Source organism: Primulina eburnea, chromosome 12 (assembly GCF_022965805.1).
Source record: "Primulina eburnea isolate SZY01 chromosome 12, ASM2296580v1, whole genome shotgun sequence".
NCBI classification, from domain to species: Eukaryota; Viridiplantae; Streptophyta; class Magnoliopsida; order Lamiales; family Gesneriaceae; genus Primulina; species Primulina eburnea.
The window spans coordinates 3,038,036-3,063,671 of NC_133112.1; the positions used below are offsets into that span (position 1 = coordinate 3,038,036).

The 25,636-nt window shown below is 33.6% G+C and overlaps 3 protein-coding genes and 1 pseudogene across 3 annotated transcripts; 1 reads left to right on the forward strand and 3 right to left on the reverse strand.

The window, feature by feature from the left end:
- The first annotated feature begins 42 nt into the window (after positions 1–42).
- On the forward strand, positions 43–1,131 carry LOC140807880 (putative 12-oxophytodienoate reductase 11; annotated as a pseudogene).
- A 451-nt stretch (positions 1,132–1,582) lies between these two features.
- Positions 1,583–3,104, reverse strand: LOC140807027 (glucuronoxylan 4-O-methyltransferase 1-like). The gene has a single exon (XM_073163675.1). The coding sequence runs from the start codon at positions 2,694–2,696 to the stop codon at positions 1,809–1,811; it is 888 nt and encodes a 295-aa protein (XP_073019776.1). The 5' UTR covers positions 2,697–3,104; the 3' UTR covers positions 1,583–1,808.
- Positions 3,105–4,840: 1,736 nt separating this feature from the next.
- Positions 4,841–16,673, reverse strand: LOC140807025 (dynamin-2A-like). The gene is made up of 22 exons (XM_073163674.1): positions 16,229–16,673; positions 14,730–14,780; positions 14,516–14,636; positions 14,327–14,416; positions 13,837–13,898; positions 13,362–13,476; positions 12,917–13,259; positions 12,268–12,415; positions 11,225–11,326; positions 11,012–11,131; positions 10,584–10,667; positions 10,365–10,492; positions 10,058–10,142; positions 9,611–9,773; positions 8,806–8,882; positions 8,412–8,468; positions 7,102–7,249; positions 6,864–7,012; positions 6,246–6,359; positions 6,101–6,168; positions 5,685–5,857; positions 4,841–5,353 (listed from the first exon to the last, which is right to left on the reverse strand). Exons 1-22 carry the CDS (start codon positions 16,376–16,378, stop codon positions 5,115–5,117), a joined length of 2,787 nt encoding a protein of 928 aa, XP_073019775.1. The 5' UTR covers positions 16,379–16,673; the 3' UTR covers positions 4,841–5,114.
- Positions 16,674–20,254: 3,581 nt separating this feature from the next.
- On the reverse strand, positions 20,255–24,614 carry LOC140808088 (uncharacterized). Its single transcript, XM_073165108.1, has 10 exons — positions 24,235–24,614; positions 24,017–24,055; positions 23,343–23,463; positions 23,046–23,107; positions 22,830–22,897; positions 22,604–22,653; positions 22,138–22,207; positions 21,677–21,800; positions 21,260–21,376; positions 20,255–20,467 (listed from the first exon to the last, which is right to left on the reverse strand). Exons 1-10 carry the CDS (start codon positions 24,514–24,516, stop codon positions 20,369–20,371), a joined length of 1,032 nt encoding a protein of 343 aa, XP_073021209.1. The 5' UTR covers positions 24,517–24,614; the 3' UTR covers positions 20,255–20,368.
- Between the last annotated feature and the right edge of the window lie 1,022 nt (positions 24,615–25,636).

A 25,636-nucleotide genomic window follows, 5' to 3' on the forward strand; every position in this document is an offset into this window, starting at 1 on the left:
TTTCTAAAAAATGATAGGTGGAGTCGGTCAATTATCGCCTAGGTGCTTAGGGAATTAAACACGCAAATTCGAGCTAATGGTGTGGATGTGTGTCCATTTTCCCCTCCACACCGACTAAGGACAGATGAAATTCCTAAAATTGTTAATGATTTCAGGATTGCTGCAAGAAATGCTATAGAAGCTGGTGCGATTCTTTTGTTTGACATATAATTTATATAATGCTATTGGATTTGCTTCAAAATTGATCAGATTTTCTCTACCTTTTAGGAAAATATTTGTTCGCTCTTTGACAAACGTATTACCTTTAACATCAGGTTTTGATGGGGTTGAGATCCATGGTGCACATGGTTATCTGATAGAACAATTTTTCAAAGATCAAGCGAATGACCGAACTGATCAATATGGTGGTTCTGTGGAAAACCGTTGTCGGTTCGGTCTTGAAATAGTTGAAGCTGTGAGTGATGAAATAGGAGCTGACTGAGTTGGAATTAGGCTTTCTCCCTTTGCGACTTATATTGAATGTGGAGACTCAAACCCTGAAGCCCTTGGCCTTTATTTGGCTGATGCCTTAAACAAATATGGGATTCTGTCCTGCCACATGATTGAACCAAGGATGATATCTGCTGGGGTAAAAGCTGAATGTCCAGAGAGTCTTATCCCAATGAGAAAATCATTTAAAGGCACTTTCATTGTTGCTGGTGGGTATGATGGGGAAGACGGCAACATAGCTGTGGCTGAAAATCGTACTGATCTTGTTGCATATGGTCGCCATTTCTTGGCTAATCCAGATTTACCAAAGAGATTTGAGCTTGATGCTCCTCTGAACAAATATGAAAGGGAGACGTTTTATGCACCCGAACCTGTTTTAGGCTATAACGACTACCCATTTCTTGAAGAAACTGATGGGTTTCGGGGAAAGTAAAATAATAGATCAACTTCAAGTGGAAAATTGTCTTTACCCGATTGCTATATGATGATTTATTACAGGCGATTAGTATGTTACTTTTATTTCAAATTACCTGCGGTTCACTGCATGGCTTTGATGCAGCATATGCCCGAAAAAGTAGAAGTAGGATGACATTTATCATATTCGTAATTATTTGCTGTCAACAATTAAGGAAATTTACCATATTGCGAGCCTTGACGTATAGCAGCTAACATCTGCTTTTCTTAGAACTAAAGTCTTTGGTTATCTTTTATTCAAGTTAATTTAAGTTGGATCAAATACGTTATCAAATATCTTTATACGATGAATTGGACAGCTTATAGACCACTTTGTTTCCAGTTTTTTCCTCAAATTTCAGAAGCTTTTGATGCATGAATTGCTCCTAGAAGTTATGCTTGGTCTGATGTAATATCTCTCCAACTATAACCGTCTATTTTGGAATTAAAATTCTTGTCGTATTTCTGGGAAATGCATGGTGAGGGTTGTGCCTGGACACGGGTGGGAGCCTTCGTAAGCGAGATGGCGTATCAAATTTACATCGCCCTATTGCCTATTGGCATCGCAATCTCATTTCCATTGCCCTAATATTGCGAATGCGAACTGGAACAAGGTATGTATCACATTTTAGCGTTTGCCTAGTTCATATCTGTGCAAGAATTTATATCATGTTTTTGTCGAAAATATGATAGGGATGCAGAGAATATCAAATATGATGCATTTAATCAAGTACTGACAGACAAGTAAACAGCAAATACAACTAAAAAAAACCTCCCTCTTGAATTCCCCAGGTGACAACATGCATAAATGAATGAGTGGCTGAAATATCTTTGCAGCATAGAATTTAGCGGGTTGAACGAGTTTTTTATGGACAAAAAGATCTGCCTAAACGTGTCCTGTGGCTTGGTAATGTGAAATGCCTTAACCTCCCTTCTTGTTCTCTCAAATATCCTTCACATAAGAATGTCAATGAGAATTTATCCTCGACCTCCCTGTTCACATCATGCACAAACACATCAGTCTCACCATTTTCCCTATTTCTTGCCATCAATCCAGCAGTGTAAATTGCAGTCATCCTCCCTGGTGCTCCATCGTAGTATCCGGTTGGCGCGTCCACCATGATCAGATCCCAGTCAATATCATACACTTCATTTGGTAAGCCTTTTAAAGCAAGTTGACATTTTGAGAATCTTGGATCACTCACTTCTTTACACTCTTCTTTCATGCCAATTTCCATGAGCTCTTCGGCTTGTGTCACCTTTGTGTCATACACGACATGGTATGATTCTAAGGATGGGATTTTCCTTTGGATTTGCTCAATCCATGATTTGTCTTCTTCAAGAAAAACTGTGCGGCCTCCATGGTTCAGTGATGTCCACATTAGGCTGTCATGGCCTAGACCAAATACTAAGAAGTTGCATGGTGACTTTTTTTCGAGTACTTTTAGGGATACGGATATTTCACTGAAGGTTTGTTGTGGAGTGATGTTTAAGGTTGCATAGTGAACTAGTGAGTGTGCTAAAGAAGATGTGATTTTATTGCAAGTTGGCAGCAAAGGAAGAGTTGGACAATCTGTTGGCAATTGTTCTTCATGAACATCAGACGAATTCGTCTGTAGGATTGAGGAATCAAGTGTTGTAATCTGCTTAGAGTGGGAGAAACCCGTTCTTATGATCAAGAAGAGAAAGAAAAGGAATAAAAAGCAAATCAAAACGATCTTCAGATTAATGGGGTGTTGTGGTTTACCTCTCATGTTTTCTTTCCTTGTGTTTTTCTTGTTTTCGAGTCCCTTCTCGATAATTTTCAATGAAATACTGATCAACCAATTCCAAGAAGTCTTGGTCGATCCCCACAACGTCTACAATGAGAGAAAGGGGAGGGAAGATTTGAAGATGAAGTTTCTTGATCAGTTGCTAGAAAAATAATGCATGAATATGATGAGTTTGTTTGGAAATTTTGATCTCCCTTGAAAATGAAGAAAAGGGCTGTTGTTTGATGGGGACAAAAGAACTAATGATTGTCTCTAGCGTGCAAGACAGATAAGTTGTTGCATCTTTGCTTCGGTCATAATTTTTTTTTTAAGCGAAGTTTTAGTAGTTGGGATAATATTAGGTGAATTGTGCTTGTTAGATCCAATCAAACAAATTGGGTGGATCCAACTGTAGCAAGAGGATGATTATATTTAAGGTAAAAACTTGTGTGAGACGGTCTCACATGTCATATTTTGTGAGACGAGTGTTTTATTTGGGTCATTTACGGAAAAGTATTACTCTTTATGCTAAGATTATTATTTTTTATTGTGAATATCGGTATGGTTGACCTGTCTCACAGATAAATATTCGTGAGACCGTCTCACAAGAGACCTACTCTATCTTTAGCCAACAAAAGAAAATTAAAGTTTAATACATAATTCTCCATAATTGAGTTTATTCCTCCTAATTTCATTGAGTAGTTCAGTTTCTTGTCGTCTACCTTCCCTCCCTACTCATTGATGAAAACAATTAAATAATTGAAATTTTTTTAAAATCCTTAAATCAAAATTATATTACTCAATGGAAATTATACAAACAATGTAAATAGCCAAATGATATAATATACGAAAACCAACTTATCTGTCAAGATCTCAGAGATTATATTTAATTTTTTTCTCATTATGTGGGAAGTTCTTACCTTAATCTCGGTTTACACCAAATCGTGATGTTGATTCTTTTTCTCCCCCTCGAATTTTAATAATTATTGCACTTGCAATGATTCATTTCCGGTGAAAAAAATTAAAAGCTTGAGAAAGATGTTTTTGTCATATATTGTACCAAGGAACACAAGAATATGATTCTCGTGTACAGGTGTAAAATTAATTAGGCAAAAACTTGTGTGAGACGGTGTCACGGAGATCTTTTATTTGGGTCATCCATAAAAAATTATAACATTTTATGCTAAGAGTATTACTTTTTATGGTGAATATCGATAGGGTTGATCTGTCTCGCAAGTAAAATTTCGTGAGACCGTCTCACAAAAAATCTACCTAACTAACTATATATATTTTAGATATTTCCAATTAATAAATGCAGGGAACCACATTATTGGTATTAGATATTGCTTGTTCATGAGACAAGTGAATGTATACAAAGTGATAAGAAAAAGAAAATTGAGGATAATTGAGATATTTATTGTGACAAAATATTTAATGTTTCGTATGATTTTAAAATGATAGATTAATTTTGTGAATTGCATTGCAATTACCACAATACCCCCATCATGTATAACAATTACTAAGCCTTACAAAGACCAAATCAATAACATGTTTTTCATTAATTGGATAAATAATTAAATATTTACAAATATACTTATAAAATAATACTATTATTATTTATAAAAAACATTACAAATACAAGGTGAATTTGTTAACGTGATTGACGAATTAGAACCAAACACATGTTAGCAATCCTTGAACCAAACTGGGGTATATACAAAAATTCAACTCAATCAACATTTCCAAGAAGTCCGACGATTAACTCGGTTAGATTCATTAATAATACCTAATTTTAAATGAGACAAATTATTTAATTGGCTTTCAGCAATCGAATAGATTAATGCATCGAATTAGAAAAATAGAATTCTTTTTTATATATCTTTTCAACTCGATAAGATTGATTATTTTTATCTTTTGAAAATTTTGATTTCACTAACTCATTAATTATTTATTTATTCTTTTGCAAAGTACATTTCTTCAGTTAAAATCAGTTCATAACTCGAATGCTCTTGCTCTTTCACACCAAACTTTCGCCATAGACAAAATTCGCGAACAGGCGATTAACGACACCAGTCTGGAGACCCTCGGAAGGCCAACTAGAAGTAACCTGTAACACAGCCGCAAGACTAGTAAAATGTATTTATAGAAAAATAATATCCTCAATCAAGGACAAATGCATATGTCGTCTCCAAAAACTGACAAACAAAAGATCAAGTTTTTCCAAACAAATATATAGCGACTGCAATACATAAATGTGACAACATTAATCGCGGTTACATTATCTACAAAGACGTGTATACCAATTCTATATACCTACTATAACAAGATTTGAGGTCGATGAGAGCTCACAAGATGCTTTAAATAAACCCGCCGCCCAACGAGACTTGCAAGAATCGATTGTCAAAAATTATCCATACAAATTTAGTACTTATAACCAGAGCCGGATGCGGGAGGAGCAGGTGGCAACCTGTTAGGCGTGCGGCGGCTACCAGAGTTGGTCCCAGGGTTCACATCACCATTTTCGGCAGGGTCACTGTAGCGGCGGCTGTGACCGTTTGATCTAGAATCCCCGTATGATTCGGTTGAACCATTGGCAGCAGCATCAAATGCAGTTCTCCAGTCATTGCCTGGTGACGAGCCAGAAGCAGTCGGACTACTATCTGCACAGTATGGTAAAGAAATACACGTCCACATGAGAAGATATAATGGGAGAAGAAGAATATGGAATTGTGATGTAAAAAATACAGAAGTTAAGCTCCCATTACAATCCCAACTGCCTCAAAAAGAGACAGGAACGACTTGAAACACGACATCCTGTCAAAGTTTTCATGACTAGTATTTTGAGACAGAAACTAGATGAAGATCGCTCATCAAACTGTTTAACTTGAGATGCCTCGGTGAGTTGATATCCTGGTTTTCTTTCTCGAGGAAACTACACTGGTTCCAGCTAAATTTTGACCCGAGGATGAAAAGTTTGAAAGTTAAAATCACCTGATCCACCTTCACTGGAAAATCCAGAAGCTGCCGCAGCTCGATTGTCGTGAATACTTAGTTGCCTGGTAAGCTTGGATAGAAGCGAGGATTGTTTCTGGTACCGTTCCCTTCTTCGCTTGACATTCTGATCCTCCTGAAGCAGTTCTTCCACTCTCACCGTGCTTAGAGCACTATCATTCCAGTTAAATGATTTCAAACCACTTACACAAGCAAAAAATGAGATAAAAGGAAAAAATTGCTAAGCATAAAATTGGTTTAGAAACTGATAAATGTTTCAATATAGATTTGAACAAGCTTCAGAAATTGGAACATCTGTATTCTCTTCTCTTTTTCAAGTAAAAACACCACAGTCAAGAAAATAAAAGATGAAGCATTGTCCAATAAACGAATTAGACAACGGAAATGAAATTAACCTGACAGAAATATATAATTTGTTAAGCATGTCTTCTTTTGCCTTCTCTACTTGGCAAAGAACAACGGCCTGAAACAGAAAGATAGTTTAACTTAAATGTTGCTTAAGATAAACAAACCGCAATGAAAGCTTTTGTTAACACTAACCTTTGGAACATTGGCAGCCAGGCTGTTGAGAACGGCTTCAACATAACCTCGCACTTCCTGAGCCATCCATCGAAGTTCCTCTTCCGGATCTGCAGGTCTTCTCGCCATAGTGTCCTATATGCGGCAAACAAAAATTGAACCCTATGTGTGTCTTTATTTAACACAGACAACTGTTTGCAGGTCAACGATCTGAAAATTCGTAAACATGTGCAATGGAACAAATTGGCACATACAACAGCAACATACATGCCTTGTTTTGGTTTTCGGAATAGTTCATTTTTAGTTTCTTTTTCTCAAACCACATATTTGTTATTTTAACTAAATTTTCCATCAAATAAATATTACATTATTATATTACATTCCCAAAATATTCTGTTTTAAAATTTTAAAATAATCTTATCCAACAATTTCTTAAGCGATTCTGGTATCTACAGTTTTCCTAAAACAAAACCGAACATTCAGGTTATTTCCACAAAACTCCTAAAACAATTCAAACAAGCGCACATGGAGTAAAAAATTGAAATTTGATAAGCCCCCAAAAGATGAAAATGCAGCTGATTGATAGTTTCAAGGAACACACACTCAGCATGAATTGAAACAGAGTGAAAGTTTACTCACCAGAGAACCATCAGAAAGACTTTGCCGTATTTGAGGACCAGGTTCGCCCTTCACTCGACCTCCTTTAGAACTAATAACATTTCTTAACTTGTTCAACCACTCCACCTTATCTGGCAAACTCTCAGCCTTCAAAACAACAGCACTATGGGCTGCAAACATGGATGAGCTTCAAGTTAATATATCTGTTACTCCAATGAAAATAAGTTCAGCAAGAGGTTCAAGAAAATATTCACAGTACCTTTAAGAACGGTCTTATACTGAACCCTGCTTGTTATCTTGAATACAAGACTGGGTGCTTTTTCAGCAACAGGACCATTTGCTTTCTTATCTTTAGAACTCTTCGGAGGAGCTTCTTCATCCTCTGACACTTCTTCCAAATTACATTCCTGGTAATCAACCAAATATCACAAGATTGATTAGTATTAAACATCAATTATTTCAGGAACATCAAATTACTTGCCTCCTATTTTCCCACAAGATTTACTTGCCACTTGGGAAGTATTATATTTCACTAATGGGCCCCTCGTAGGATAAAAATATATTTTGGTCCAAACCAAGAAACCATTGGAGTTTATTATATCTCCTGAAATTTTAAATATGTTTAATTCCTTGGACCCCAATGTGGCAAAAGGAAGGACTTCCTCCAAAGTTCTAGCAACAAAGTCTTCCAAAGCATCCATGTTCCGGAATTCATCCAATGTTCAGGGGATAAAACTTGAGCTTCTCGCTGATTGTTTGGTTGAACTACGCATGACAGTGGGTTAACTCAAGTAACCGTGGCACTGACATACAAGAAAAAAATTGGCAGAATTTAATCAGGAATTATTTCTACTCTTTGTGTCAGGTGAGACCAGCACTTGCAATTTCTAGCATCTTCCACATGTGCAATTTATTTTGCAAGTCACCCATGGTGATGAAATACAAAAGGCACACTAAGACGCATAGGTGTTCAGGAGCCTAAGACACAAGGCGAGACGTGCGTCTTATTGAAGTAAGGCATACCAAAGAACCAAGGACATGACTTTGTAAAGGAAGAGAGAGCTGTTAGATTCTGTAAAAAAACTAGGACTTTGTTGTTGCAAAGAATACAGAGAAGAAAGAGTTCACGCTGGATTATAATTTAATCCCTGTTAAAAAAAACAGAAGAATTAAATTGCCGTAACAGAAAGAAGGGTGGCTGCACGTCGTGGGGTTATGTATTAAACATTTAAATGATTAACAAATCGACAGCTTTATGATTGGCTAATTCAGGTTTGGGCTCGGCCTGGGTTCCTTTTTAAACCAAAATCCAGAACAGATCAGCATGGATTCCATGAAGCACCCAATATCTACAAAAGGCACGACTTGGACCTATCAAAGGCATGCACGCCTAAGGGGTTTTGCCAACCGCATCGCCTAGGCGCATGGCCCACACATGACTGCGCCAGACGCACACTTTTGATAGCTGGAATAATCTAAAGGATTTAAACAAACTCCGACAACATAAAGAAAAAAAAATAAAAGGTGTAAAAGTGAAGGCACATTCATATCTATAAGGTCAATAATTACCTCCAAAGTGATGACACCACGAAAATGTCGTTCTTCCTGTTTCTTGGTATATCCAAGCTGCAGGAACATATAAAGAATTTATTTAGAGACTGAGTGAGTCAACTAATAAGAAACCACGAGATTATCTAAATACAGCCCCAAAAAAACCAATGAAAAGATTTATTTTCTTATCAAATATGAGAGACTTGAACAAATGTTCTCTCAAGTCTCAACAAAACCACAACAGGACTTGTTCAATGAATCATTGACATATTATAACTGAAAAATAATTGAATATACAGAACTGAAGTAGCAGAAATATTAATCCACAAAACAATTAAAAAAGATCAAAGAAACAGAATGGAAAAATACCAAACTTACACAAGAAGGCAACCAGAAGTCTGAGCTGACTCACCTTTCCTGTCTTTTCATTTAAGACAAACCATCTCTTACTCCAACCATTAGTTTTGGCGCTCTTCTTTAGTAAAAAACCTGCAAAAACAAAAGGTTATTACAAACAGATGCTAAATCAGAAAACTAAAATACAGACAGAATTTAGTAACTTTTATATCATACATCATCCACAGCAATCGACAGTGTCAAACTATTTAGCATAGATTAAAAACTTAAATTAAAAATCATGTGTCACAAACAAGAAATGTTTCAATATATACTTTAGAACAGAAATTGTACACGTGGTGATGGCAGTAAAACAGACCTACTTTGGAACAATGATTGCTAGCTTTTCTCTAATGAGACTCCAAATTTTTTATTTCCTGCACCTTAATCCCGAAACCTCCTCCAAGTTGTATGTAAACAAGCTCATTTATTGATAGTCAAAAATTCAAAGTAAATTTCCCATACGATCCAAAGAGTTCAAGTATCAGTCAATTATATTCCTGAGTTCCAGAAAAAGTGAAGGACCATCTACAACATAACTTTAGCAACCAAGTATGCAAAATCAAAATGAAAAATAGCAACAGTACAAAATAACCAAATATAATCTCCATAAACTTTCGTGGATTATACGACACCAAATTTGTTCACATGTCATTACAAAATATATCCCATTTCAAGGGACTGACAGGTCTTAATGCATAACAAAACTAGGCCTATATAAATATATTAAGTATATAATTATTATTTTTTTGGAGTGATATATTAAGTATATAATTAGGTCGATCAAAAAGTACAACATTGAGGAAACTGTATGCTTGCACCTGCTGTTATTTCTCCTTCTGGTCCAGCTGTCTTCAAGCCAGATCCTTCTTGCACATCTTTATCTTTATCTTTATCTTTATCTTGCTGATTAGATTTACCATCCTTCATGGATTTCATATTCCCCCCACTCTGTTGGCTCCCTCCAGTTTGTGGACTAGATGCCTGAATGGGGCACATGATAAGCATTGAAAAGCATGTTACATAAAACAACACTAAACCACTTCTATGAAAGAGACACTAATTGCGGTTTCTATAAAAACCACAAGAACAAAAAACTCAAAAATATTGTGCACCCCATTCAATATGGACTGCCAGACTCAAGTGGTTTCTGATAATGTCGATACACATTATTTTTCCATGACTAGGATTTGATCTTAACTCAGAAAAATATGTGAATAGGTGAATTCACCAACAAAAGAAAAAACACAGTTCCAGACATTGTGTACCCTATTTAATATAGACTGCTCAGCCTCAAGAGCCTTTTTCGAGGATCGACCTTTCAGCTCCTCTTCCCGCCGTTGTCTATCCATCCTAGCAAACCACCATCCAACTTTAGACTATATACTACTGATGGAAGATAGATGGGAAAATTATGTTAAATATCACTCCAAAATGAATATACAAAAAAAAAAGCATTGTGCACTAATAGAAAATTTTGAAACTTGTACATAAGTTTTTCATCCAAAAGTTTCAAGAATCTAAACTAAATTAGGGGAGAAATTTTCTAAAGACTCAGCTACTTATCTTACATACCTCCGCTGCACTAAACGGATAAAATGTTGTGGGGGAACAAATGCACGTTCCATGTCAACAAGTGCAATTACCATGTTTTTTGCTTCATTTTTGAACCCTTCCAAGGCAGTTGTGGCAATTGCTACAACCTACACATAACAAGGATATAAAGACCTGATGAAATAAAAATTAACAAACTTGTCACTGAGAGATTGGGACTGAATTTCTGATAAGTATTACCTCTCGCTTAAAAGTAGGATATCTTCCAAGACCTGGAGTGGCATTCGCAGCAGCTGAGACAATGTCAATAAGCACCCGGTGCACCTATTCAGAGATTTCAAGTCTAATGAATAACCAGAAATAACATAGCAAGACCAAGCTGAATTTCATATTGTATGAAAGGAACGGAAAGTGGGTACAAAAACAAATGAAGCCTAAGAAGACAAAATGTGCAGGAACACATGTTTTCATTAACTGGCTATGGTAAATAAGAAATCCAGTTGTTACATGCATCATTTTGAAGATTAAATAAAAAAAAAAACGACGCAGTCAAATTTAGTAAAGTGGTCAAAAAATGAGGTCAATTTTAACTGAAAAAGACAGTAAAAGAGACAGACAAACAAGAAGAGAGACACGCCAAATAAGATGGAAAGACAACACTTGTTTACCTCATCAACACATAAGCGAGAAGGTTCTTTTGCCAGCTCCAAAACACCCTTGATTAAAGACCTCAACCCTTTCTCAGGAGAGATAAGATAAGGCTGATAACCATCTGCCTCGAGCACAATCTGTCAACAATTTAAAATCAGAATTTCAAAAAATGCAATGAGCAGACATCAAGAGTTCAGCGAAAATTGACGCTATGACGGCAAAGACCATACCCTCTTAACATTATTTATGTCAAAATGTCTGTCTAAAGGGAGTTGTTTGATCCTATTAGGGAAATTTCCTTCAAAACTAGCAACAACTTTCCACCCAACACCCTGGAAAAATGGAGTAAACAAAAATCATAGGATAATAGTAATATATTTGCATATCATCAAAACAAAAGGTAAATTACATCATAACATCAAAAATACATAAGAATGACCAAAAACAAACAACAGTAATTTACTAGAATCATAAATCCATATGGTGGCAATGTAGAAATAAATCACGACAAAGATTTACAAACAAGAGTTTCTTTAAGATGAAAAGCAAATAAAGCCTTCAAGAGAACATTTTATTCAAGAGAAAAGTGAGCATCACAAACAATACAAATGCACAATAGGGAGAGTAAGAACCTGGCGGTCTAACAGAAATATGAATCCTGTAGATATAGCTTTTTTAAAGAGAAATCCAGTTAGTATTAACTATTAACCATCAGGAACCCAAAATTTTGCAAAAACTTATGGTTGATTATACTTCCCTTAACGATTATTTTGATTTTTGAGAAGACGGAAAAGATGCCAATAAATCTGAATTTCAAGTAGTAATAGATACCAGCATACCTAAATTTTCAATAGTTTCATAAATAAGCATTTATGCATCCTTTATCATATATTTCTCGAAACAAACCCTCACACAATGGCATAATTTCCTCTGTGAGTTAAAAGCACTAAACTTCTTGTTATTGACTACAATTATAGTCAAGTAAAATCGCAGAAAGTTGTAAACCCAACAAGATCATTTGTTAGACGAGATGGTTTATGACAGCTTGACATAAAATCATGAAAAAAAAATGTAAAAATTGACCCCCCCCCCCCCCCCCCTCATCTAAATCTTTTGCATATATTTACTGGCGAAATAGTAGCTTAATATGAAATTTCATAATATCTAGATGTGCATTCTACATGTATAACTGCAAAAGATGTTAAATTATGTTAACTACTTAAAAAATCTTTTAGATCCATACATGATCAATACAGCTTACTTCTTGTCTCACCTCTCCTGTTGTAATATGCTGGAGGAACTTGTCCTCAAATTCCCGGCAAAGCTCCAATGCTAGAGCTTTTGTACCCTCAGAACTTTGAACCATCTGTTCACCAAGTCTAAAAAGTTCATCCTGTACTATTTGGGACTTCCCCTGAAGCCTGCAGAAGTTTCAGATTTAAAAAAAATTAACAGTAAAAAAAGCTACCAAATAACGAATCATACATGTGAATAAAGCAATGGTATCAGGAATCAAACAAAAAAACTAGCACGGGAAATCTTATACGCGTCAGATAGAAATACAGCAGTACAAGGAACTCTTGAAAAAAGATAATAGTATACTTCTTATATGTTTTGGATCTAGTGAATTTAAAGGAGTCGTTTGTCCCAAAGGGTGCCATTATTGCTTTCTTTTAGAAGTCTCAATAAAAAAGCTAGAGTAAAAAAACCTTTAAGCGTGAAGAAAAAAGGAAGCATAAGAGAAGAGAAGAAAAGGAAGAAATAAAAAATATCTACCATGTCTACCAAGGTGTGATTAACTTTCTGAAACCTTGAAATAAAAATATGTTCCAGAGGCCAAAGATTACCATAGTCATAAAATTTTTTGTAAATACCCAAATTGGACATTACTGGAAAATCAAAATCTCTTGAAGGGAGCATACCCTGAGAGGAGATTTGGGAGGCGAATTTTCATGCGATTTCGGATCTGTTGAGCAAGGGTCTCCACCAAGGCTAATCTCCCAAGCTTGCTTTGAGGAGCACCAGTAAGTATTGATTTTAAACTTTCACTCTCTGCTCGCCAAGCAGTTTCTAGAGAATTATCAGTTCCAGTGCTCCCTGGTTGAGCAGATGCTATAGAGACAGATTGACCAATCAAAGCAACCCATGGGATATCAGATGTACTTCGAGGTCCTTGATTTAATAAAAGAGCCTGCACAGCAGCAAGTACTTTCGGTTCTGAAGATGCTTGGTCTACCTTGCTAATAACACCAACAGTTCTTGTACCTAAGAAGCAGAAACCAAAAATAGTTACTTGTGTGAAGAAATAACAAACATACAAACACCACAAACTCTCAAAAAAAGACTGAATTAATTCAGCAAACCCACATTCTCCATCAAGTTCCTTAGCAATTCTGATGGCTTTTGCAGAAGCTACTTCTGGGGCTTGAGAAGCGGGTATTACAACAAGCAATATTGCATCGTTATGTTCTGCAAATTGACTCTGATATGAAGAAATAGGGCATCAGGCCACTAAAAACAAATGGAAATCCAAGAGTCTATGTTAACCACCCTTAGTTTGGTACACTCAAGGTCTAATCGCACAAGTTCAAATAATTGGTATTTCCTCTCTAATAGATTTGAAACAGAACCTGCAGCTAGTTTTACAACTTCTTTAGAATTCGCCACAATTTTTCAGACTAACTTCAAATTATTCAAGACTTCTCCATTCCTACCAACGAAAGTCACAGTATTTGAAGTGTACCACATAATTTTTTAACATATCATTGAGCAACAATATTACATTGGTTTAGATAGAAAATAGGAGAGAAAACTAAAAAAACTCGATTTAGAAGCAACTCACCAAAGAGTCATCGAGATTCCCTCTATCAACCCCTGGTAAATCAATCATTTTCAATGGTGGAGCTGCAAAACAAGATCACATATATGATATCAACTATACTATACAGAATGCAAATACTCAAGATCGAAGAATGAAAACTGAACAAACTAAAATTTTAAAATAGCGTGAGAAATAATAAAAATGAGGTGATAACAGAAAAATGAATATTTTTTGAAGCCTCGTATATTCATCAAATTGCCATGTCAAACCAGCTCATTCCACCATCAGCTCTTCTTAGAGTAACATAAAAAAAACACTTTTATAGAAAATAACGTTCACTCATTGACACTTAGCGTAGCAATCATTGATGAACATAAAAATACTAAACAAAGTTCGTATATTTTATTCTCTAATGCACAAGAAAAAAGTACATTTTACTTAAAATTTTCAAGTAGCCTGATCTAAAGGTAGTCAAAAACATAAACACGAGGAAATCTTAGAGCAGGCACACCTGTACTTGTTCGGAGCTTCAAATATATCTCATCACGACTCTTTCCCGAAATTTTGCTCAATTTGTCCTGCAATGTATGCCGAAGAGCACCTGTGATAGAATAGGTACACAAGTTACTCGTGCATGAACATAGCATTGTGAAGGTTTTCCTTTAGGCTTAAAGTTCAGCTTATCAGTTAGAAGCCTCACTTGCAGAAACTTGTTGAGATTTACTATCTATCTGCAAAATAATGGATTTACTACTCAGCGAGCCATCCCTTGTTAAATCAACACATATTGGAGCACGTGTGGCACCACCTTCACCAGTTGGCTGCAAGATTAAATAGTTAGAATTTGAAAATTAACAGACAACTAGAAAATATTTCATGACATGCAGTAAAACATGTATACACCAAATACTTACCAGCGCAGGATGTCCAATTAGACTATTCAATACAGCAGACTTACCTGCACCCTGGTAAAATTGATTGCATTAACATCGTATTTTTCACTAACAGCATGAGAACAGGTAAGAAGCAAAGCATATATTTCAAGGATTGAAATTCAATGTGAAAAAGAGATCGCTTAAAAAATCCTTCAAACATGAACTTCTGATGAAACATTGCAATAGACCCAGTGTCCTGTTTCATTGTGTCGAATCATATAGATCTAAATGTTATCAAAGCATCCTTGCTACATCCAGAAAAAGAAATGCAGCTGACTCCAATATTCAGGTTGAGGCAGTTTGTTTACTATTTAAGAAGATAATTATAACATTTTCCAGGAAATTTAGCTCTTCATTACATATTTCATCTTCTTAAGAGGACAGAATAGCTATAACTATGAAAAACAAGAACACGATCCAACCACAGGTCCCTAACTAACTCTATGTGACTTGAAGCAACATCAAACATATATGGGCTTTTTGGCTAATCAAACTACCAACTATTGTTTCCATGTTGTCGTTCTTTATCTTGAGACAATTGTCAAAGAACACTATGTTTCACTCATTTGAACAGCCTTTTTGGTCCAATTCCATTTTTCAATTTTTTTTCCTGATTGTAACTCTAAGATATGATTTCCTTTGCAAATAAGATATTTTAACATCGCAGCATAACCAGCAATTACCATAAACTGTGAAAAAATTGACATTTTCTAACAAATGTAATGCATCACGATCCCATATCATTGTTAACAAAGAATGCATACAGGACCACAGGAATGATATGAAAACTAAGGATCGCTAAGATTAATCTCAGATCATCATCTTCAAAATTCCACAACTTCAGAGATATCGTCCATCAATTTTCAGATATCAAATGGCTATGTTCAAAATCCAGAACCTGCAGTCCAATTTAATGTCTGAGCTTCCTGTGAGCACTTCAGATTATTTGCACCAAATCACAACCAAGTCATTAAAAAAATGGATATTCATAATTGATATGAGCACCTATTGCCGCTTCAACCATAGCAAAAACCGAAAATCTTATTGGAAAAACCAAGTTGGTAAATCATAAAGAGTCTACCAAAATATTTGCGCTCCTATTTCTATATATAACACATAATATTGAAACTAAAGGAATTAATCTTTCAGGACAAAAATCACCTCACACTGTTTCAACAAAACCTTCAAACAAAAAATCAAATCACATCATTCCGACCAATCAAAAACAAAAGTTCATGATCTGCATCAGTGTCCCAAACTCAATGAAACGATAATGGATACAGCACAAGACTATCAAGCACAATGGGAAAAAAACAATTATTAAATCAAGTAATTCCAATCCAGATTCCAAATCACAAGCCTTAAATTTCGGATCAAAGAAAGCAAGCTCCGGAGATCTGATAGAACCACTCCAAATCCCCAACTCCAAAAAAAAAATAGACAAAATTTTACAATGCTCCGATTAATGTTATACTCACAGTGTTGCCTATAGCAACAACATTAAGGAAAGTAGAGGGTCGTCTGGAGGAAGCAGACGACGACGTCTCGTCCACATCTTCGTCGGCAAGCAGTGCGGACGCCTGCCGCATGGAATCGGAGAGCTTAAACAATTCATCGATCGCCTCCATCGACTCCAACGAATATCCTCCCCAAAATGGATCGCTCGGATAAATATATGGATGAATCAATTAAACCAGTGGATCGAAAAGGCAATAACAGCAGATCCAATCGAATGAGAGGAGATCGAGTCAAGAAAACGCGAGAATGCAACTTAATCTGCGAGTGTATGGATCGATTTAAATGGAAGTTAGGGTTTCAAGAAGATTTGAAATTTCTGATGTCGAGTTTTGAAATTATGAAGAAAAGAATTGAAAAATATTGGGAAGAAGGTGGTGTGGTGATACTGCGATTATATGATCGGATTTGTGAGTCTGTGACCGTAATTTTGGAAAATTATTTTGTTTTTTAATTTTACTTTTTTAAGAAAAAACTTTATTTAGTTAAAATGAAAAACTGATGTTACAAAATGCAAATGACAGATGTTTTAGTTAAATATATTTAAAATCACCCGAAAAAATTAAAAATATAATAAGAGTTGTGAGATGGTTTTTATTTCCGAGATAGATAATTATGTCTATATTTATAATAAAAAATATTATCTTTTCATAGGTAATTCAAATAGAATATTTGTCTTATAAAATTGATATATGAAATCATTTCATATGAGTTTTTATGGTATAATTAATAATAATACTAATTAAAATTCGAACTTCGAGTAATCATATATATAATCATTTTTGGTACGTAATATGAAGTTTTTTTTCCTTTTCATATCACATTTTCATTCATATTTTATAATAACTAAAGTCATAAAATAATCATATCATGATTGTATTTTATTCAAAAGTAGGTCTCTTGTGAGAACGAATCTTTATTCATGAGATGAGTCAAATCTACGTATATTTACAATTAAAAGTAATGCTCTTAGCATAAAAAGTAATATTATTCATCTTTATCAGTGAAGTAAATCATCGAAAATGCATTAGACACTTAAACTCTTATATATTCGTTGTTATGATCTAACTGGATATGAAATCAAGCGAGATTTCAATTTGGAATGTGTTTTCCATTATAATAAGGTTTATATTATTTTCTTCATACTAAAAACAAAAAAATGATATGTTGTTCTGTTTCAATTTTCTTTATTTTGTAGGATTCATATACAATGGAACAATCAAATGTTTGGTCAATAACCATATTCTCAAGAGTGTGTCTCATGTGAGATCGTCTCACGGATATTAATCTGTGAAACGGGTCAACCCTATCCATATTCACAATAAAAAGTAATACTATTAGCATAAAAAGTAATACTTTTTCATGGATGACCAAATAAGAGATCCGTCTCACAAATAAGACCCGCGAGACCGTCTGACACAAGTTTTTGTCTATTCTCAAACAAGATCATATATTTTCCATAAAAAAATGTTATTGTTACAAAACATCGTGTAATATTTAATTTATAATATAATTATCTGATACAATATAAGATCATAATATAATATATTATCTGATACAACATAAAAAATTTCCATCTTTTTGATAAATATTGTCATTGGAGTGTTTTTTTATATATCTAGGCTATCCATTAATTGATTTCATTAAAATATAATATAGATATTTTTTAACACGTTTTAAAAATAATTATTTTTAAAAAATAACTTATTCATATGATAACTAGCGAGAATTTTGATTTTAAAAAAATATTTATTTGTTATTTAAATTTATATGGACAAAATAATATTTGAATTTTTACATTTTATTTTTTAAAAAAAGTAACAGTTTAATTCAATTAAAATATTAAATACAATAATAAATAAGTCAACTAGATAGGAAGAAAACTGTTATCCTCATGAAGTGTTATCCTCATGGGGTTCACCCTTTTTTTTTTCTAATATTATAAATATTTTTTATATATAATAATATTTAAACATTAAATATGTTCATTACTTCATTGCATGATATCAATTATTTTTATTTTTTATGCAATTGGAAAAACTCATCGAAGTCCTATCATGATTGTCGTAACCAAACAAATAAAATTACAATGTCATCCATCAGTACGGTTATATTTTAATTTTTTTTATATATTATTTCACTTCTACTAATTTTAATATGTTTTATGTTCATAAAAATTTTAAGTGTTTTTTAAATATTTATTAATTTAATCATTATAAATATATATATGTTTAAAACTTCCATTTTATATATAGATTATAGGGATATATATCCAACGTACAAATGTGATTTTTGTGATGTGATGCTTTGGTATGAAAAGATTTGTCGAAGTTATAAATTTCGAAACCTTACTTGTTCGACAATTTCTACTTTGAAAAGACTCATCTAGTTTTGCATTATTTATTATACATATGTGGTGAGTGATAAAAAGTAAATACTTTTGTCAAAATATCCGATCATATAATAACACGTTTCGTTTGCGTCGTTGAGATGTAAGAAAGACTCGAGTTTAAATTAAAGTGATTTTCCTCCGGTGAGTTATATTGACACCAACTTTGTTCAATCCCTAATAAATACATGATTTATAAGTACTATTACGAAAGAAGATTGTATTTAAGTTCTGATATGACATGTCATTAAGATAGAAATTTTTGATTTATTGCATGATGTATATACCCCTGAATTCTTATGAAAAAAGATATTCTTAAGTGCCGAATCACAAGTTAAATTTGAATGTTCGTACTCTAATTACGTCGCTACGAGACATAGATCATTATTTTGGATTATTTGATGACACTAGATTGACTATGACAATACTGGAAAACCATTACTTCTGATGAATAATTCTTACCGAAAATAATACAATTAAAAAGTTAATTATTTCAAGACTGTCGTTGACAATTCTAATCTAAGCCTTCTTTTCAAATTCCAACGAAGACAGTTTCTCCATAGATAATTAAAATAGAATCACAAATAGAAATGTTTTATATAAACTATATTGATTAAAAAAATATTAAGTACATTATATGATCGATAATAAATAGAAAAAAACGACGCATCAACAATGAAAGACTTGTGCAATTTTTGGATCTATTTTCCTGAAAACATATTCCAATTTAAGGGGGGAAAATCCCTTACCTTCTCAAAGCCTTTCTAGAAATTACCTTTACACATCTTTTTCCACGTTCCATAATATTGTCATTATTTTAAAATAAAATGTTGTAATCACATGACAAAAAACAATTATAACAGTGCATTATATTACATTTGCAATTTATAAAAACATGTGCACCAAGCACAAGTATAAAAATATAAATATTTGGTAGTTAAAATTTATTTTGTAAATTGAATTTATTTATAATATTTTATTCTATGTTGGGATAATAACACGGTGATTAAATCAATCTCATAATCGAACATAACCGGACCGGTAATCAAATCGGATCTTGAAAGACGGTTCAACCGGTCCGGTTGGACAGAAAAATTGTTATATTATATAAAATAATAATATAATATATTTAAATCATAAAGATTTTAAACGTGTATATAAATTATAAAAAAAGATACAATTCAAGTCTAAAATCTAAACACAGATAAGACATATATAAATACATTTACCAAAATTTAAAACCTATATAACCATATACATATATTCAAAATACCAATTATAGTTATATTTTATTAAATAAACAAAAAATAAATAAATAAATCATATTATTACTAAAATAATATTTTTAATGAAGTCCAAACAATCATGTATATATATAACGAAATATTAAATTTAAGATTTTAAAAATTAATTTTTTTAAAATGAAAATAAAAAAATTCGAAAAACTAGGTTCAACCGGATTCCTGTTATATATCTGGTTCGACTGGTTTTGACCTATTTGACGGGTTTTTGAATGTATAATTACTTTTTTGCATCTTAATTATTAAATATATAAGAAGAATTAATGTTATCAAATATAGTAAAGACTAAAGATATTCAAAAATTATTGTTTTGAAAAACAGTGGCCCATTGCTTTCAAATCTCATTAAAAATGCTGACCACATCCATCTATTAGCCTCAGCACACTAGGATATACAGCATACAGACCTTCCAACTAGGTGCTCACGGTAGAATACGTCTGGACCAAGTAGGCTATAATCTTCTTGTATTCACCACTTTCCATCCCCGTGTTAGGATCAACAAGGTAAGGCACCTGCACAGAATTACACTGGACGAAATATATCATAGTGAAAATTTAATAATTTCACATGCACGGAATTATACTAGACGGAATACATTATGGTGAAAATTTATTAATTTCATGGATAAATCAAGGGGAAAGCACCTCCTGTGCCATTAATTCTATTTATGGTCATTTAGTTCTTTTTAGAACGATCCCGGAGGAAGAGACTGAGGCAACGTCTCCTTCCGCTCCACGTTTTCAAGATAAAGTTCATAAATCTGTAGTTTCCCATTTTCAGATCGAGAATGCATAGTCAAAAAAGCAATCACGCCCTCTCGTGTATAGCCTACGACATACAAAAAAATATAAAATTTCTTCTCAATAACCTTGTGTTGATCAATACGTAAGGTTTATGTAACTTGCAGCATTTTCTGAGCATGCACCAAAACAATTTTGAAAGGCGCATATAAAGAACTGGGGAGTAATCATAGTCCCATGCACACCCTTGTATAAAGTTACCATAAACTGTCTATATCACAGACCGGCAAGACCCATTGACTAAGTTTTTGGGCTATAACAAATTAATAATTTAGTTATATTCTTAGAAGAACGGTAGGTTCGATCCTGGGTGTAGGGGCAGTGCACACACCCCATACGAGTGGTTGAGATTCCACTTCATGGGGAAAAAAAAATTTAAAAAAAAAAAAAATTTGGCCATAAAAAATTCTGGCTCTTGGATGCTGGCACTGCCTGCAGGGGTAGGATCGAATTATCCTAGAAGAACCTAATGGCACATGCAGTGTAAATAATATATAAGCTGACCTTATACGATCCAGACAGCTCCAAGAGTAACTGAGCTCGCCTTGACCCTTGACCTACATTCTGCAGTATATATGGAAGCTCCAATTCACAGAGCACCTCACGAACAATCCGTGCATACTGCAATTAAAATACATCAAATTGGTTACATCGAGGCATCAATAACCCAATCTCAGATATACAGCATGCACCATGCACTGTATTTAATTAATGTATTTACTTCCACTGGTGGTACTTGACGAATGATTAGTTGGTGGTACTTGACGAATGATATAACTAATCAGATTTATTTGAAGAGCAATAGATATCGATCATTTGACGTGAGCTAGCAGAGTTTATAGCTACATGGATAGACAGTTAGTAACAATAAACTATAAAAATTGGGAACGTACTGATTGAATTTATGATGTAAAGGTTTACCGGATTGTTTTCAAAGGAAAAGAGTTCCAATTTTTCAGGTGGTGGTTCTTTGGCAGAATTTTTCCACAGTGTCATTCCCCTGCCTGCTCGGAGCAGGGTGGGCATCCATCCTGTCAACAATGTGCTGCATTTCCATAGAAATCAGCTGCCATGAGGATATATAATAGCTCAATGGGTCATAAAATAGAAGAGTTTTGTACTAACGTTTTCCTTGGTATAAAAAGCAGATAATTCTGAAGATAATGGAACATGCATGTGTGCAAGTGTATACTTCGATTGTAACAAAAGGTCCCAATAGCCCTCATAATCCCAATAACTTTTTAAGAATAACTTAATCGTGAGAAATGTAGGAACGAGATTAATATTTATATATATGTACATATATATAAGATAAAACTAACAAAAATCCATAATTCCCACCAAGATCTGAGCCATATCCAATAAAGTAGTAAACAAAATACCTCTCCAAAAGGCCAAATGATGGACTTCTTTCTCCACCATACTGACAAAATAAGTATTTTACGATGTCACCTGGAAAATAAATCATCATTCCCAGCCAAGGAATGTAAGATCAGCGAGATTTTAAGGCATCAGCCTAACGAAATTTAATTAAGCGAAGTAGCTGCAATTTTTTTGTTTGTATGAAACTCAAATCCTTCAATATCAGTATACAATTTTTTCCTTTCTGAAGAAAACTTGATTCATTTTAGAAACTAGAAAACATAGTCAATTACTAGTATATACAACCATAGAACACAAAAAAATACACCAGCCATAGACATCGAGAGTACATGGCTAGAATATCTATAATTCTTTTGGCTAGAAACTTCTGGCTTTACTTTAGTCAATTCATTGATAGCTTCCTTTTTAGGGAATTTCATTACTTATGTAAAGAGTATTCGACGGGAAAAGCGGTTCTTTACTTACTGCTTTCATACATTGAAATTCCAGTATTGGGATCTACAAGGAAAGGAAACCTGCAAAATAATATGAAATTCAAGTTAAGCTGTGAAAATATTCATAACTTCACTTCAGGGAAGAAAATAATATGAACTAAATTGTATATAACTGGACGACATTGGATCTTGAATGCCTAGAAACAGGTGATAAGATCATAAGGAGACATGATAAATATTATATTAGCTAAACATACTGTTCCCTGCCGCCAAGTTTTCTAACCATTTCCCTGTGTCGCATCGATCCTTTAGGACACGGGAAGATCTGCATAAATGATCAGCCATGTTGAAGAGTGGATCATTTGTGGTCTAAGACTTCAAATTCTTTAAGTGACAAATATATATCTTCTCAAGTTAAATAATGTACAATGAAATAATCACAAGATAAAGCATACATGCCAAAGTTGCAGTACCTCTACAGATAGGTCGAGTTCCGTTATGGCTTCTCGAACCCTCCTGCAGAAGGGACATGCCTCTGTCGACAAGTCATAAATATTAAGTAATCCGAATTGAAAAGCAACAAGAAATCAGATGCGGCGATTGATTTATCAATTGTTCCAGATGATTAGCGAGCAACTCAAATATAACTGAATAATACTGACAACAGTTCCCTATATGAAGATTAAGATAGCGCTTAGAAGATTAATACCACATGAAACATCAATAAATTATGTGGTTTGGCTCTTTACACAAGAATAACAGGAATTTACCGAATTCAAAGAGTTGCAGATACAGTGGCAGGTTTACTTTCTGTTGATCATTTAAGGCATCAGATAGTGATCTTGAACCCCATGGAAATCTTGTTAAAGTAGATAAGGAAGATGTGGCCTCCTATTACCGAGAAACAGCATTGAGGCACACTGACAGAACTAAAATATCCAAAGAAACCTAAACCTCACAAATATAGACTTAACTGATGAAAAATCAACAAAGTATTATGTGATGTATGTCTCATCGTTTCCTGATTTATCAGTTTACAAAAATTTTCATAAATTTGAGTCACTTAGATCTCATGAGATTCGTAGAGAGTGTCCAACCAGGATTATCATGATCAAAATGAATCATGGATTTACTCAAGTTAATATCTTTTAATAAATAAATTACTTTTGTCAATAACCAACTCATCTTGATACAACACGAAATGAATCCAACAAATCAATAGAAATTCAAATTTATATAATGAATTTCTGCTACAACAAATATTAATTGATAGAAGAGAGAGAGGATGACTATGCCAGAACATATGTTAGTATCAATATTACATGTGAGTTATAAGCTAATAAATGATGAGCATCAAATGGAAGGGATGATATTGGTTTCTTCATTGTGAACAAAGCACCAAAGTTATCCTTTAAAAAATGAAAAACAGTCTTCAGTGCAATACCTCCACTAGAAAGTTTCTTTCTTTGGAGGGATCTCCAGCCTGCAAGAAGACCAAACTACAAGTATCATCTTCTGAAGTTCAACACAAAGTAACAAATTTTAAACCTTGAATATATTATATGTCTATATAAGTACAGAAAGTAGCCATGAATCCCCAAGGAATAAATAAACAAGTAATTGAAAATCTCCTTTATAACTTCACGAGTTGAACCAACGTACAGAGAATAATTTCAGTAAGGGGCAAAGGAGCGACAGAAAACTGGTTGAAGGGCCGCCGCCATTGCTAGCACCTTCTTTTTCTCCAGAAATCTGGGTTTCTTCTTCTTGATTTGAAAATTTTATTGCTTGAAATCTGTTTCTTTTGCAAGAAACCAGATTATTACGGTGATTCCTAGGTGGGATTGCATCTACTCGTATAAAAGGTGGAAAGCCGATGAAACTGGGAACCGGCGTCGAATGGGTAACTGAAATTTTGCAGAAACTCGAAGATGGGAACTGCATCTATATATATGGTCGTTGCTTGTTCGCAGGAGGCAAATAGCTAACACAGTGTGCGATATAGTTGGATTTTGCATATCTTCACCCGACCTCTAATCTTTCGAACGTGGAGATTATTGGCTTATGCGGCTAATTAAATTTGAAACTAATTAATTAATCTGACTTAATAGCTCATTGATATTTGTTTTATCAATTAAAAAATCACATGAATTAGTTTCAATTAAATTTTTTGACTAATTCTGTGTTACATTATGTGTTTTATTAATTGAAGCAAAACAGACTACGTGGATATGCATACAAAATTACATGATTAATAATAAATTATGATCACTAAAAATGAATGTTGCATTTAAATAATGTATTTATTAAAAATTATATAAATTAATGTGCCAAAAATAAATTATAATTGATTACTTATAAAGACCGTCAACCAACTCATTTAATTTGTGGATAAAACGAGATGATTAAAGATATATAATATTGAGATGATAAATTAATATAATGTGGATAAATAAATACTTGATTGTGTTCAGTTCGGGTAATTCGGGTAATTCGAGTTTGTAGATGTGAGTTTAAATATTATCATTTTTTCACTAAACCAAACTTTCAACCTTTTTGAGTCGAATTTTCAACATATTTAAACTTAAAAATCAATGACAGAACGTTGAATAATTTTTTCATGAATTTCTTAGTTCGATTAATTTATTTTTGCCACAAATTGTCATTCTTGCAAGATTATAAAATCATAAAACTCTAAAGTTATGAAAAAAGTCTATTAATTTTAATTCAGAGATGAAATAATGTGTTTTGCTGTTAATGGTTATCTGAGAAATATATTTAATCAAATTTGATGAAAACAAAAAATAGTTAAATTCAAAGGTGGATATATATTTTTGAAGGCTCAATCAAGAATCCAAAATATCAACTTTATGTATGAAATTAGAAATCATATTATATTAATGTCTAAATTTATGAATATAAAGTTTTCTATTTAGATTTAGTACACACATTTAAATTTCTTGTAACCCAAAATAAAGACTAATATTTGTTAATTCTTAATCATGTACCCAATCTGGTAGCATATTATTATCTGAAACCCGAACCGATTAAGAATATTTACCTG

Coding starts and splice junctions, on each gene's coding strand:
- LOC140807027 (XM_073163675.1), bottom strand. CDS start 2,696: ATGAGAGGTAAACCACAACACCCCATTAATCTGAAGATCGTTTTGATT.
- LOC140808088 (XM_073165108.1), bottom strand. CDS start 24,516: ATGCAGTTCCCATCTTCGAGTTTCTGCAAAATTTCAGTTACCCATTCG. Junction 22,898..23,045: donor AACTCGACCTATCTGTAGAG/GTACTGCAACTT, acceptor TCATTTATGCAG/ATCTTCCCGTGTCCTAAAGG. Junction 20,468..21,259: donor AGCTGTCTGGATCGTATAAG/GTCAGCTTATAT, acceptor AATTCTGTGCAG/GTGCCTTACCTTGTTGATCC.
- LOC140807025 (XM_073163674.1), bottom strand. CDS start 16,378: ATGGAGGCGATCGATGAATTGTTTAAGCTCTCCGATTCCATGCGGCAG. Junction 11,327..12,267: donor AGCATATTACAACAGGAGAG/GTGAGACAAGAA, acceptor CCATTTTTCCAG/GGTGTTGGGTGGAAAGTTGT. Junction 6,169..6,245: donor TGGCTGCCAATGTTCCAAAG/GTTAGTGTTAAC, acceptor TTTCTGTTTCAG/GCCGTTGTTCTTTGCCAAGT.